At 33.3% G+C, this 16,867-nt stretch overlaps 1 protein-coding gene across 7 annotated transcripts in view; it reads right to left on the reverse strand.

Moving 5' to 3' along the window:
* The window catches only part of Arhgap32 (Rho GTPase activating protein 32), a 297,323-nt gene that overhangs the window by 141,877 nt on the left and 138,579 nt on the right, over positions 1-16,867 (reverse strand). For all 7 annotated transcript variants that reach the window (XM_040285546.2, XM_078047321.1, XM_078047322.1 and 4 more), the window contains one exon: positions 11,791-11,899. In XM_040285546.2, the coding sequence (XP_040141480.2) occupies positions 11,791-11,895 (105 nt within the window). In that variant the 5' untranslated portion in view covers positions 11,896-11,899. The remainder of the gene's footprint in view (positions 1-11,790; positions 11,900-16,867) is intronic.

Below are 16,867 nucleotides of genomic sequence, written 5' to 3' on the forward strand. Positions count from 1 at the left end.
TCACAAGTACAAGGCTAGCGTGAACAACTTAATGAGACCTATCTTGAAATAAAAAATAAATGAGGCTGCAGATATAGCTAAGTGGTAGAGCACCTCTGGGTTCAATACACTGTAGCACCACCAAAAAAAAAAAAAATCATATTCTCAGACATAATGGAAAAAGGGTGTATATCAACAAAGTGATATAAACAAAGAAAATTAACAATTCAAAGACATCTATGTAAGAAAAATATGCTTATATATCTTTAAAAGTCTGCATTGTAAGAAGCCTTAAAGGAAATATACCAATGTAATGCCATCACTATATGAAATGGAATTATATGGGTGACTCTTTTTCACTTTTCTGCATATTCTATATGTTTGTTTTGATTAAGAAGCAGAGCTAGATAGTAGAGGATAGGAAAGGCAGCAGAATACAACATACACTAGTATGGCAGTATATAAAAAAGTGGATGTGTAACCAATGTGATTCTGCAATATGTATACGGGGTAAAAATGGGAGTTCATAATCCACTTGAATCAAATGTATAAAATATGATATGTCAAGAGCTTTGTAATGTTTTGAACAACTAATAATTAAAAAAAAGAAGGAGAGCTAAAGAGAGAGGAAAGGGAAGAGAAAAGAAAGAAAAAGCAAGCAAGCTTTTCCTTTGCAGATTACCTTACAGAAACTATCTGTATACGCCTAACAACTTGTCATAAATAAATGAGATTAGATAAATCTATATAACTCCAATATGCAAAACTGCATATTCACATTTATAGTCAATTTAAAAAGAACAAGAATAAAAAAGTTTCCATAATGAAATGTACTCATGTTAAATATATAGTAAGAGAGATTTTTTTGTTAATCACTGAGCCAAATTATCAGTAAGTTGAGGAAACCAGAACCAACCTGGAGACTCTTTTTTACAAATCAGAAAAAGAGAAGGAGAAATCTCCTCTTCCTACCCTCCTCTTCCACCAGCACCTCCTATTTGCCAAACCTCACCATAAGTCCACTGACAAGAAATTCAGAAATATAAAGATTTGAATCAGAAATATAGAGATCAGCTTCCAGCAGTAGAAGACAGATCAGGATGGCAGAAAATGCCAACCCCAGATCCATGACATTCATTACTAAAACCTGAAGAAATAGTTACATATATAACACAGGTTAATTTATATAAAATACCCTCATATTTTGATAAGGAATAGTAGCCAAATAACATATATACATTTTACACACACACACATTCTCTTTCTCTCTTTCTCTCCAAAATAAGAACTTTTTTTAAGAGGGATCTGAAATTGCTACAGAAAATCGACAATAATATCCTGGAATAACCATTCACAAAGGACACCTAAATCAATTCAAAAATATACTACTACCACAGCGGTCCAAGAAAGTCCTGTTCTTCAAGGAACAGAAAGCCCCATTACAATATGCATGGGGAAAGTCATACTCAAAGTCATCTTCGTATATAACACCAGCAAAGAACATCTTAAAATAAGCCAGAGGGAGAAAATGATGATTTTTGGACAGTTTTCACTTTTATTCTCTTCAGCAGATTCAAATTTCATTTATTGCATTATCTGTATCACTTGTATTCAACATTTGACAGAGGGCAAAGCATTTTAAGACTAGTGATATACAATATGATTCTTGATAATTATGACGAAAAGGGACATTTCTGCCTAGAATGTAAAGATACAGGTAATTTTCTGGTCTCCTAAACTACCAAAACACAATAAACAACAGGAAAAAAAATGTATGAACTGTCTTTATATTCACAGAACTGCACACATACACAGGATCAACCAGATAAGTGAAGTTTTTATACAAAATCTATGCTATCACAAAAAGATGACAGGCCCACCCATTTCTATGCTCAACCAATTTAACCACAGGAAACACATCAAGGAATCTCTGACATGACCTGTGTTTATAGAAACTTTTAAATTATAATTGCTCTAAGTGTCAACTCCTTCCTTTCCAAGGAAGAGACAAATAGGGAAAAATTTTAATAATAATGATCTCAATACCATAGAAAAGATAAATTTCCTAAAGCTATATTATTATTATAAGTAACAGTATCACTACAATGAACCTTAAAGAATATCTTTGTGACATATTTTTTCAGCATTATTGACCTACATCATACTTGATAACAAGATAGTAATTTTACTAAAAGATGCTTCAAATATATGAAAAAAACTCAAGATCTCTGCACTAAAAAATAGTGGAAAAGAAGGGTATATTTCTTGTTTTAATGTCTGAGCACTACAGACTGGGCCCAAGAATACATCCTCCAATGAGTTACTCAGGATCACCAATGTAGAAATGATAAAAACCAGAAATAGGAATCAAAGAGGGGGACAGGTAGATTTAAATCACTGAATAATTCAGAAAGCATACAAATACACATAAGTTAACTACATAGTTATTCCTATCCAATTCTGTTTTGACTGGGAACAAAAGGTAAGAAGATCAGAGTAAAAGAAACTAACAAATATGATTTCTAAAAGGGATTATAAAACTAGCTATTTTACAGTAAAAGAGTTACCTTCAGGTTTACTTCTACTAGAAAATATCTCCTCAGAGAGAGCAATTAACATCAGGGGAAAAATTATTCAGAAGCAATGAATGCTTAAAGTAATTTGGGAAAACTTATTAGTAAGCACCATTAGTATGATTACTATAGCTTCTCTGCTAGACTATAATAGCTAGATTACCAACCAAAAATTAACACACTTACATTATTAGCAAAACCTTTTGGGGGTGGAGGGATATTGGTGATTGAACTCAGGAGGCTTAACACTGAGCCACATCAATAACCTTTTGTGTTTTTGTTTGTTTGTTTTATTTTGAGATAGGGTCTCATCTCACTATGTTGCTTAGAGCCTTGTTAAACTACTAAGGCTGGCTTTGAACTTGCAATTCTCCTGCCTTAGCTTCCTGGGCTGCGGATTATATGCCACTGTGCCCAACTAGTAAAACTTTTAAATTATACAGAAATACTTTTTCTATAATTGAGATTCATCCTTTTTTTTCACCTCATTCCCATTTGCCCTGATCATTAAAGAATTCCATGTGTTCAGAAGATATTTGGTTCCAATAATGCCTGTGATTTTATCACACATTTTATAGAAAGGTTCCTAGAAAAATTTAAGATAGTGTACTATTATCTTTATAGGTACTTTATTAAGGCAGATTACTGTCAGTCTTCAATGCTGCTAGAAAATGATACTGATCAATTTTTACAACTGCATAATTTTATACACTAGATCTATTAGTAAAATCTGCATAATACTCATATACTATAAAATATAAATTCTGAAATAAAAGTATGAACAGAAAAAGTAAGAACCTCAAATGAATGATATGGTTAATTGGCAAAATTTCTATTAAAGAAATATTAAATTTCTTTAATATTAATATTAATAATTAATATTTAATATTAATATTAAATATTAAATATCTATTAAAGAAGCAATATTCCTCCAACTATATATTTTATATAGTTTTTTCCTTGAATATTTTGTAAGTTTAAAAAAAATTTAGGGGCTGTGGCTATGGCTTGGGGGTAGAGCACTTGCCTTGCACACATGAAGCACTGGGTTTGATCCTTGGCACCACATAAAATAAATAAGTAAAACAAAGGTATTGTGTCCATGTTCAACTAAAAACAAAAAGATTTTTTAAAAAATTTAAAGTTGTACAATGAATTCTCTCATACACATAACATGCAGCTCACTTATGCCTTATATAGCATAATATGTGAAATGTAGTTTTCTCTCTAATTGACAACAAGTTTAAGCACTGGTTCAACAGTTCAACAGATTTTAGGCTTAATTGTATGGAACCATTAATTTCCAAAACTTTTGACCTGTAAAATTAGCAATTTCATTCAATTCACTTAATATATACTCCAGAACTCTCAATATTGCATTAATTTATTTTCAATAATCAGCACTACTTGATTCACACCAGAGAATTTCCACAATCTTCAGCCAGCATAGGATGCACGATGGAAGAGGATGAGGTAAAGGAAGGTTTGTAGTTGTTTATTGAACAGCTTTGAGTGTACTAGCAAATATCCAAAACCCAGACTTTGTATATTAAGCAATGATTGCATTTGTGATTATTCACAAAGCAACAGTACATAAAACATTCAGCTTTCATAGACTGTAAAATGATAAACATCATCAATTCCTCTGAATTAAAAATCACCCATCAAGGGGCTGGGATTGGGGTCAGCAGTAGAGCACTCACCTCGCAGGTGTGAGAATCTGGGTTCAATCCTCAGCGCCACATAAAAATAAGTAAGTGAAATAAAGGTTATGTGTTCAACTACAACTAAAAAAATCAATATTAAAAAAAATCACCCATTAATCAAAAATACACTATTACACATCACACTATAATAAAAATGCTAAAGATCCTCATTTTCAGAACATTTGCAAAATTTTTTTTCTTTTATGCAAACTCCAAATTAGAGCAGAGTATGAAAGAGAAAGAAGAGCAGGTTATTAGTTCGTTTAAGATGGTAAGTAAAGGCAGCACTTAATGTTTGTATAAGTTGATGATAGAATAAATCAATGTAAGTACTATAGAGTGTGGATACTTATCTGTCCAAGGAGCAATAAACACAATATTTCTTCAAGATTATTCAGGAAGAAATAATCCATGTTCTATCAACTTTAGTTCCTCTTTTGGTCATAAGCAATACAGTGGGAAGTGGCCAAATACAAGTGGCCACTTGTGACAATCTGAGAAAAATGTACAAATTGCCTCACTTTTGTCAAAAAAAATAAAGGGGAAATAAATTAGAAAGTACATATTAATGTCCAACAAATGAAATAAAGAAGCAGGAAAAGTCAAGGCATTTTTCAAGGAAAAGGAAGTCTTCAATCTGAATAAAGAATGAAAACTTCACTTATTCAACAAATACTTACTGATAATTTGCTGTGACAGTCACAGAGATGAAAGCAGTAACCAACCAGAAATGATAGTCTCTGTCCTGATGGAGCTTGTAACTTAATGAGAAAGCTAATAATCATATAAATATTTAGTATGTGTAAATACTATGGAGAAAATTAGAGCAGAGTATGAAAGAGAAAGAAGTTTTCCTTTTTCATCATTAAAGTTAGTATGTGGTTAGAGTTCAGGTCTAAAATCCAGTCATGTTTGAGCACATAAAGTTATTGATAAATGGTTCTGGCTGAAAATGTTTAGTATGCTAATAACTGGAGTCATGAAAACAAGTGATAAAATTTCAACTTCCAGATTATCAATTTTTAATCAATCGTTTAAGATGGTAAGTAAAGGCAGCACTTAATATCTGAACAGAGACCCACTAGAAGTGAGAGAACAAGCCTTACAGATAATATGGGGAAAGCATTTTCTAGGCAAAGGAACACAAATACAAAAGCCCTGATGGGAAAGAATGCTTGGAACATTTGAGAAAAACAAAAATTTTAACTGTAAAGTTAAATACGGAGACTCATTCCAGGGAAGAGCAGAGATGAGATCAGTGAAAATCTGTAGTTCATGGTTGCTACAAATCCTTTAAGTAGTAAATGAATGCTCATGGGGCTAGAACTAAGAATATGATGAATATGGACATCATCTGCATAGCAATAACAGCAAAGAACTGAGAGAGAGGAAGCATACAGATAGAGTACAGACACCAGTTGAGGAGGAAATAAGAGAAGCAGGGTTGAAAATCTTCAGGAAGTAATCTTCAGAAGTAACTGAGTTTGAGTATGGGCATGTGCATATGTGTGGTAGGGGTAAGTATTCGCAGGGTATAAATAAAGTTGACAAAGCTGAGCAATGGCAATTTCCATACTTTAAAAAAAATTGATAATCTGGAAGTTGAAATTTTATCACTTGTTTTCATGACTCCAGTTATTAGCATACTAAACATTTTCAGCCAGAACCATTTATCAATAACTTTATGTGCTCAAACATGACTGGGTTTTAGACCTGAACTCTAACCACATACTAACTTTAATGATGAAAAAGGAAACTGTACTGACCCAAAAAAAAATTTTTTTTGAAAATTAGCAGGATCCATTCTGAGAACATTGAAAAGCCCTCACATCAATTCGCACTGCTTATCACACCACAAACTACACTATTAAATCCCAATTGAATAGCATTTCAGTTTCCACACACATTATGAAACACCAATGCATACACATATCATGAAACTCAGTCTTTACTAAACCATTTTCAATATTAAAAATAAAATGAATACAGAAACATCATTATGATGGCCCTACAATGATCAAAACATGAAAGAGCCTTAGACACATATACTTTTCAGATTTTTTTATGTTACTATTTATTTAAAAGATCCTGTGATGTGAGACCCTGTCTTAAAATTTTTTTTTAATTAAGAAAAAAAAAAGCTAGGGATATGGTTCAGTGGTTGACTGGGTTTAGTCCCTGATACTTTAAATTAAAAAAAAAAAAAAACCTTACTATGTACTTACTGAATGACTTCAATATTAAATAGTTGAAAATAATTTACTTTTAGTAATTTAGAGAAACTCTACAAGTTTTTATTAGATTTCTTTATTGTTTGTTTCTTGAGGGGGGGGGGTGTTTTAAGAAACAGGTTCTCATTATTTTGCCCTGGTTGGCCCAGACTTCTGGATTCAAGTGTTCCTCCTGCCTCAACCTCAGAAATAAATGAAACTACAGGCACACAGCACTACACCCGGCTTAGATTTCTTAAAATACTTATTTGATTATAGATTTATGAAGAATACCTAATCATAAACCACAAAAGGGCAAAGCCCTATTTTAGGATTTTATTGCTGTTTTGATTTTTAATATCGTTGTATATAAAATTCCTTACACTCTTAAAATTCAAATTTTTTAGCTCTCTTTTAATAACGTATATTTTTTTAAAAAACTAATATTCTAGCTGCACCATACAAAGCAGAAAAATTTGACGTTTAAGTCCTATGTATGTATGTATTTATTTATTTATTTATTTGGTACTGGGGAATAAATGCAGGGGCACTTACCACTGAGCCACATCCCCAGCCTTTTTTTGTATTTTATTTAGAGACAGGGTCTCATTGAGTAAATTAGGGCCTCAATAAGTTGCTGAGGCTGGCTTTGAATTGGAGAACCTCTTGCCTCAACTTCCTAAACAGCTGGGATTACAGGCATGCCCCACCACGTCCAACTTTGCTACACTAAAAAATTAGCTGCATGGAATTGTTTTGGGGAAACATTTTATGTGAGTTTCTCTTAATAATGAATTTCTTGGGCTGGGGTTGTGGCTCAGAGACAGAGCGTTTGTCTCACATATGTGAGGCACTGGGTTTGATCCTCAGCACCACATAATTAATAAAAAAACAAAATAAAGATATGTGCCCATGTATAACTAAAAAATTTTTAAAAAAAGAATTAATCTCTCTCTCAAAGTGATATTTCACTTAAGTTATTATTCACAGAATGGTCCCAAACTTTCTCTGCTATTACTTAGTGTTTAAAATGAACACAACTTTCTAGAGATAGGTTAGTAAAATAGTGCTTTATAATCTCATTTATATCCTTTCCTGTACACTTTCTGCAATCTGAGAATGCATTCTTTATTGATTGTGATACTTGTTTTCTTTAATGAAAGGATGACAGCTCCTCAAGGAGCTTACACATGAAGAAATTGCAATGTAAAAATAAGAAGATAACAAGGCATTAAAATTTGATATAAACAGTAATTTCCATAGCTGCTTTAGATAAATCAGTATGGAATTCAACAATATCACATGTATATTGCATGCATTTTAATACAAGAGAACAAACCACCAAATAAAAAATAATGTGAAGTTTCTTTTCATTCAGTGTATTTGGCAGAGGTAATAAAATTTATAGAGAAAAATTGTGAAAGATATTTAAATGGGCAAAAAATATTCTGACTATCCTTTCATGGAATGGTGGCAGCTTCAGGATTACCTGAATCAATAAGGGTTATGGGATTTTGTTTGTCTTTTGACTATTTACAACTCTGTGGAGATGGAAGTTGAACTATAGAAAACTGATAAAAATAACCCACATAATTTCTATATATAAGAAATGCAAATTATTTTCAGCAAAACTGACCAGTTTTACATCCATTTGCATGTATTTTAGCACATAGATCTATAAAAGGTGCTCTGGATCTCTGAACCAGTTTTAACACCTGAATAATTCCTTCATTAATTATCGAGCTAAATATCTTTGGCATGTATTCATTCTACATTTGTATAAAAGACATGGTTATATCCTCTTTCTAACCAAATAAAATGAATACAAAATGATCTCTACCATTCCCCAAAGGGCCACTGGGAAGATGGACAAATTCATGATTAATTATACTAATACAATGAGTTAAGCATTATATTACAAATGTGAACAGCATAGTATGAGAAGAAAAATTAAATTAATTTCTCCCTAGAAGGTTTAGGGAAGCCTTTCAATTTAAGCCTATCTCTTAAGTTACAATGTATGACAAAGAAGGGACCAAATAACTAGGGCAATACAGCCCACCACCTGTCCTCATCATAAAGCCCTAAGCTAAAAGTAGTTTTACATTTTCAAATGTTTTGGGGCGGGAGGATCAAAAGAAGAATGAGTATCTTGTGGCAGGTGAAAATTACATGAAACTAAAATATCAAGTACCCATAAATAAAAGTTTTATTGGAACACAGTCACGCTCATTTTTTAATGTATATTTATGGCCACTTTCGTGCTATAATAAGAAAGATGAGTAGGTGCAAAAAAGACCATGTGTCACTCTCATCAATTTACACTGCTGCCTGACACACTATAAACTGCAGTATTAAATCATAACTCAATGTTTCAGTTTCCACATATATTTCTGTACCACATTTTAAAAAATTAATAATACAAACACATCATGTAAAAATAAGAAGAGATAAGTGGAATCTGAATGTCACACTTGCAATGAACAGAGTAATATCAATTATCCTGTTATCAAATTAGGTGATAAAGCACTGTGTTTATTATGAAGTAACATTCCAGGAATGCTAAAAGAATAGAAGACAGATACATCAACATTACTAAACTATGCACTCATCATAATATTCTCCACTCAGAGGAAAGCAACACTCAGAAAAATTTTTTAAATTCTAAAACAGAGTACATCACCATGCAGAATTCTTCACAAAAGCACCAAATGATAACATTATAACCTAAGCAAATTTCTAAGTAACACATTTCATAGTCAAGCAAGGAAAGCCATTTACCAATGATGAATTATGTTTTATAGCAGTAGTCAAATAAATGTATCCAGAAAAAACAAACTGGTTTACTATATAAATCTTTTGGTGAAAGTAGTTGCTCAAAAGATTGAGGACATTGGTAGTAACATCAATAGGCAACTAGAAAAACAGGATAAATGATTTAAAATGGTTTTCATCGACTCTTACTAGGTTCAGTTGTTAGTGAGGAGGCAATGCTAAGTGTGAAGTGGTTAAAGAGTTAGCCCCCTATGAACATGGTACATCTACAGAAGAGAACACTCACAAACAACATGAAAAAAACATGAATTCAGTATAACATGATCTGAAATCTACTAAGATACATTATTACTAATTTTGATAAAAATCTGTGTGGAGCAGATAAATGCTTAATTTGACATATTTTTAACTTCTACTACTGAACACTAAAGTGCGTTGGTAACTAGTTTTTGCTACAGATTTTACATTTCCCAATGAACTTAATCTAAAATTGCAAGGTAAAACATAGCTTATATATAAGAAATACTGTGATCAAGTTATCTGAATGACAAGTAGTATTCTTAGAATTATAAGTAATCACAAGCTACTGTATATACTTGCGAAGCTATCAAATGTTAAAATAAGAAGGGAGAATTTTCATTCCCATACAAATTTGCAGTGATTATATTTTTCAACCTAACTACAGGCACAGTAGGATTGTTCAGATCACAATGCAAGTACAAAATAAATTTTAATATTGCAAACTCCAATTAATAATTCAATCAAGGAGTTTTCATTTAACCTTCACTTAGAAGTGATTAATGCAAAAAGGTAAATACAAAGAAGAGACTCAAACAGAACCCTACAGATACTTTCCAAGTGATGAAAATGCTCAATTAAAATCATATGCTTATGACCTGACATCAGTATTTATAGAACCTATCATAATGAAAGGAAATTGAAATATAAAAAGTCTCTTAGATCAGCATGATAGATGAACATTTACATTAAATTTTGATGATAGAGATACTAACTTTTTAACCAAAATTATGTAAAATGTCTTCTCCCACAAAAAAATTAATAATAATAAACCTAAATCACAAAAAGTTTTAAGAAATTAAACAGATAGCTCAAACATATCTTGTGGAATAACACTGTTGACTTTTTCAAAAAATCCTCAACAAAACCACTTTTCTAGCAACTCAGTAAATGTACATTCCATTCTTCTGGCTAATAAGAACAAAAAAAAACTGAAGTCATCCTTGACATCTATTTATCTCACATTTCTTTGCTCACGTTTTTATCCATTAAAATATATGCAGAATCTAATAAACAACTCTAACCATATTTACTACCATCCTGATTCAAGCTACCAACTCTGCTCTCCTATTATAACAACTTTTCTAAATAGTCTCCTTACTTCTTCTTTTGCTCCCTGAACTTAATGCAAACTAAGATTTCCTTTAAAATTTCAAGCCAGATCATGTTACTCCTCAGCCCAAAATCCTCAGTAGCTTCCATCTCGCTCAATGTTACACTTTTGATATGAGGTATCCTCCCAAAGCTTTGGTGTTACTGAAGAAATATTCAGAGTTCAAATGATTGTACTATAAGAGCTGCAACCTAGTCAGTCCATCCTAGTTTGAATGGACTTGGTAGTAACTGTAGGCAGGTGGGATGTGACTAGAGGAAATGGGCCACTAGCAGCATGCCTTGGAAGGGTGCATCTTCCCTACAGCCTCTTTCCTCTCTGCTTCCTGATCCCACAGGAACTGAGCAGCTTTCCTTTCCTAGGCCCTTCCCCCACAATGTGCTGCCTTAACTTGGGCACAAAGCAATGGAGTCAGCAGTCTAGTGACTGAAAGCATGAGTCCCAAATAAACTTTTCCTCCTTTAAGATGTTCTTGTCAGGTATTTTGGTTATGGTTTCATAAAAACTGACTAAAATCCTGCATACACAACGAAGTCCTTATCAGTGGATTGCAAGAAACCATGGGATCTGCTTTCTACCTACTTAAACCATTTCTTCAACTTCATCTCCTCCTCTTCTTACCCTGAAGCATTCAATTTCAGTTACACTGTGTTACTTGTGTTTCTTCCATCTTATTTTTTAATCCTTTGTCATAGTCTTAAACTTGTTCTTCCACTGCTTAAAATGATGTGATCCCAAATAACACAGTACTTACTTCATTACATCCTTCAGGCCTCTGCTCAAATCTTACTTCCTCATAGAGGCAATCTGTGGCCACCCTATGTAACCAGCCATATTCTTTCACACTATATCCTACCACTCTATAACCCTATTATTCTCCCCAGAATCTAGAGCAGTGCCTGGATTCAAGTATTTGTTCAAAAAGTATTTCCTGAACAAATAAACAAGCCCCCCAAAATTGCACTTTCTTCTGTGAGTATACTTCCCCAGTTCCTTTTATTTGATTCAAGTATTTGTTCAAAAAGTATTTCCTGAATAAACAAGCAAAAAAAAATTGCACTTTCTTCTGTGAGTATGCTTCCCCACTTCCTTTTACTTGTATAAGTACAGTGTACATATGTATAAAACTGATTTACCATTGCACTAAGTGTTTCTTCCCAATCAGGCCGCTCTCGAGGGTGAACATTTCTATGCAGTTCTGGAACAAAATCATCCTCTTCAGAATGTACTGAGGACTTCATCTTCCTAGAAATTAAAACAAGAGATGCTGATAAGAATTTTCATTTCTATGAAATCTTTCCAATAAACACAATTCAAAGAGGAGAAAAATTGTGTTTGATTTTAGGCTTACTTAAAAGAACTTAAAACCTCAACATCATGTATATCCACAAGACTGAGATCCTAATTAGAATAAGATATATTCAATGTTTATATAAATATGTCAAAATAGATTCTACTGTCATGTATAACTAAAAAGAACAGAGGAGGAAGAAGAGGAGGAGGAAAAGGAGCAGGAGGAGGAAGAAGAGGAGGAGGAAAAGGAGCAGGAGAAGGAAGAAGAGGAAGAGAAGCAGCAATTTAAAGTGGTTAGCACCAACCCTACATTCCTACGGCTTTCAGAGATCTCTTATGATGTACCAAACACCTGAATTTACTCCAGGAGATAAAAATATGGCTTAGAGCTATTTAACTTCTTTGATAGATGGTAATTATATATATGAAATAATTTTTAACTATTAAACACAATATAAAGCAAGAAAAAATTTCCAACAGCTATTATTTACTTGGCATCAATACCTACAGAGCTGTGCTAAGCTTAGTAAAACTGCAAGAGGAAGAAGAAATAAGGTATTTCCAGTACCAATCTATAGAGCAGAGAGCATTAAACCAGCGCTCTCAATGAGAACAATTCTGTGTTGCTGGACAACACATAAAACTATTTGTACAAAGGTACAGGAAAGCAATCGATCCAAGTGAGATTCCCAAGATTATAATCTTTTTTGTTTTGGGGTTTTTTTGTTTGTTTGTTTTTTGTTTTTTGTTTTGTTTTGTTTTTGGTACTAAGGATTGAACCCAGGGGTGCTTAACCACTGAGTCATATCTCCAACCCTTTTTCATATTTTATTTAGAGACAGGGCCTTACTGAGTTGCTTAGGGCCTCGCTGAGGTACTCAGGCTGGCACTGAAGGCACGACCCTTCTGCCTCAGTCTCTATAGCCACTAGGATTACAGGTGTGGACCCCATCACTTGCCCCTGTACCCTTTTTTAATTTATTTTTTTGGTACTAAGGATTGAACCCAGAAGTGCACCCAACCACTGAGCCACATCTCCAGCCTTTTTTTTAATATTTTATTTAGAGACAGAGTGCCTCACTAAGTTGCTGAGGCTGGCTTTAAACTTGAAATCCTCCTGCCTCAGCCTCCTGAAATGCTGGGTGCCCAAAGATTATAATCTTTGAAAGGAGGAAAGCCCAATGAAGTAAATTCCACATTTAATCATTATTTTATATAAAAAGAAATTTCTGAATCAATGACAGAAAAGACAGCCAAGCATAATAAAATAATCTCAGCAGGCTGAGGAGGTATAGATTATACATAGGGATAATCAAACCAGATGAGGAGTTGGTGTAAAAAAAGACTTATAGAGAAAGAGCCTCTTAAATCATTAATAGCTTCCCAAGTTTACAAGTATGTAGTCAAAGACACCAAGAAAACCATAAGAAACTAAATAAAAAGTCTAGTAGACACAACAGTTCAGCAACATTGAGAAGACAGAAGTTGACAAACCCTGCCAAGATAGAGGAGCATTAAAAACCCTGAGCCCTCAACTCAAACCCTACAAAAGCAGTATCTTAGGAGGAAGGACAAATAAAATTTAAAAAAAAAAAAAAACTCCAATAAGTCTAAAACTAAGCCTTGCAAGATCAGAAGTTCTAGAGGAAAAATTAGCTCTCTTTAGAGGAAAAAACATTCCCCAGACTCTTCTTATATCAAGTAAACATTATGAGCCATGCTTTAACAAAAAAGGTAGGGGGGGGCGGTTTGGGGAAACAAAAGCAAAACAGAGAGATACACAATTAATTCAGATTTGAGCCTTACCAGAAAGGGATGTTAAAATGGCTATGGTGCATTTGCAGGGTCTATTTTTTTAATATTTGGCAGAATATTCATACATACAGTATAACTTATTCTATTTAGGTTCCATTCTGTGGTGGTACATGATGCGGAGTTACCCTGGTCATGTACACAAATACAAGACTAGGAAAGGTATATCCAATTCATTCTACAGCCTTTTCTATTCCACTCTTCCTTCTTTCATTTCCCTTTGTCTAGTCCCAAGGATTTCTATTATTCCCCTCCTCAGCCTCCCTTGTTTGGGGTTAGCATCCACAAATCAGAGAGAACTTTTGGCCTTTGGTTTCTGGGATCGGTTTATTTCACTTAGCATGATATTTTCTAGTTTCATTCATCTCCTGGCAAATGCCATAATTTCATTCTTCTTTATGGTTGAGTAATATCCCATGTTACTATATACCACATTTTCTTTATCCATTCATCTGTTGAAGGACACTGAGCTTGTTTCCATAGCTTGGCTATTGTGAGTTTTAACTGTAAACATGGATGTGGCTGTTGTCACTGTAGTATGCTCATTTTAGGTCCTTTGGTGTAGACAGAGGAGTGGGAAAACTGCATCCAAGCTTTCTAAGGAATCTCCATATTGCTTTCCATAGTGGTTACACCAATTTGCAGTCCCACCAACAATGTATGACAATACCTTTCTCCCCACATCCTCACCAACACTTACTGTTACTTGTATTACTTATAATGCAGCTTCTATTATGATGTACTAAGCTATAAACAGAACCACACCAGTCCAACAAGAAGAAAAGGCAAAAATCATATTTTCTAGAATACATCATATAAGTGAAGTTTCAGGGCAGGCAACCAACTAGTCTCTGCTCTATAGAAAGAAAGCCCTCTCCAAGATCAGATGGATTACAAGTAATTACTTGCCAGGGCAAAGCAAGGGGAGAGATACACAAACTGGTAATTTCAGTTAAATTTAAAACATTTATGATTTATACATTCAATAAAATGAAAGAGAAAAACAGATTTTAAGATATGAAAATCAGTAAAAAGAGATAAAAAATGAATTTCAACAAGAGAATTGGAATCTGTTAAAAACAAATGTTCATTCTAAGACTGAAAATTATCTGACATTAACTCACTAGATGGAGTTAAATGGACGTAGTTAAAGGGAGGTTAGTAAACTAGAAAAGAGTAGAAAATAATTATACTGAACTATAAAAAGAAAAAAAAGAGGAAAACTGTACAAGACAACATAAAAGTAACTAAATAAAATGTCTCACATGTCAAAATTGTTGACTCAGAAATAAATGAGAGATATTGAAATAGAGACAGAGACAAAAGAAGTATTTTTAAAAGAAAAGACCCAGGCATGGTAGTACATTCCTGTAATCCCAGCTACTCCCTCAGGAGGCTGAGGCAGAAAGATCACAAGTTTGAGGGCAGCTTGGGCAACTTAGTGAGAACCCTGTCTCAAAATAAAGGACTGGGAAGCCCCTCACTCATCTAATATGTGAGGCCCTGGATTCAATCCCCAGTACTGCAACAAATAATGGCTTTTAAAATACATAAAGCAAAATTCGAAAGAACGAAAAGAAAAGTAGATAAATCCATACTCACAGCTGAAAATTTTAACAAACCCTTCTCAGTAACTGGTAGAATAAGCAAAAACAATCATGATATACAGATACAAACAATTTTCCAATTTCAAAAATTCCAATAGAACATTAAATCCAACAATTAGAGAATGCACATTCTTTCAAGCTCACATAAGACATTTACCAGGAGATTAAATGCTAGACAATGCAACTCTCAACAAATACAAAGAATTTAAACTATGAATTACATACTTTGTAACAATCACAGAATCACACTAAAAAATCAAGTACTAGAAGACAACTAGATATGTTCCCAATGTCTAGAACTCAAGAAACACAATTCTTAATTACTCATATCAAATATATGATATCACAGTGGAAATGAGAAAATATTTTTATCTGAATGATACTGAAAATAGAACAGATACAAATGTGTGGGATACACCTAAACCACTATTTAGAGCAAAATTCATAGCTATAAACGCCTAACAATGGAAATAACACAAATTTAAAAATCAATATACTAACTTTCCATGACAACAAGCTAAAAAAAATAGTAAACTAACTCAAGGAAAATGTAAAGAAAATTTTTAATTAATAATGAAATAGCAGATATACAATAAAGGAAACAAAGAAAGACAAAAGTTGATTCTTTGAAAGACTAGTAAAATGAGTAATCCTTAAACAAGACTGATCAAGAAAAAACAGAAGAGTTAAAACTAGAAAGTCTACAGACAAAAAAGATTACACAGTCTATGGACAAAAAGATTCTCAGGATTATTATGATCAATTTTATTTCAATGCAGTACAGTATTAAAAAATTACCTGAAGAACACAATTCACTAAAACTGAAACAAGAAACAAAACAAAAAACCTTTATTCTCAGAACTATGAAAAAAATTAAACCTGTAAGAAAACTCCAAGCCCAACTGGATTCACTAATCCACTGTTTAAAATATTCAAGGAACAAAAATTAAAATTCTTATATAAATTCTTTTGGAACATAAAAATAAATACTTATCAACCCATTCAATAAAGCCAAGTGTTATGGTTTGGATTTGAACTGTCCCTCAAAAGCTCCTGCTAATGCAGCAATATTTAGACTAAAATGATTGGATTATGCAAGTTGTGACCTAATCATCCTTATTTGAATGGACTGAGTGATAACTATAGGCGGGTGGGGTGTGGCTGGAGGAGTTGGGTTACTGGGGACATGCCCTGGAAGGGTACATCTTCCCTGTAGCCCCTCTCCACTTCCTTATACCACTATAAGCTGAGGAGCTTTCCTCCACTGGGCACTTAACCCTATGATGTGCTGCCTCACCTTGAGCCAAGAGCATAAGAGTTGGCATCTATGGACCTGGTACCTCTGAAACCATGAGACTAAAATAAACTTTTCCTTCTCTGAACTGTTCTTATTGGATATTGTGGTCATAGCATCAAAAGGCTGACTAAAGTAGCAAGCCAATCATTATAATGAAAGTTGATAAAGATATTACTAAGAAAGAAAATTGCAGGTTAGTATCAT

Source organism: Ictidomys tridecemlineatus, chromosome 4 (assembly GCF_052094955.1).
Source record: "Ictidomys tridecemlineatus isolate mIctTri1 chromosome 4, mIctTri1.hap1, whole genome shotgun sequence".
In the NCBI taxonomy this organism is placed as follows: Eukaryota; Metazoa; Chordata; class Mammalia; order Rodentia; family Sciuridae; genus Ictidomys; species Ictidomys tridecemlineatus.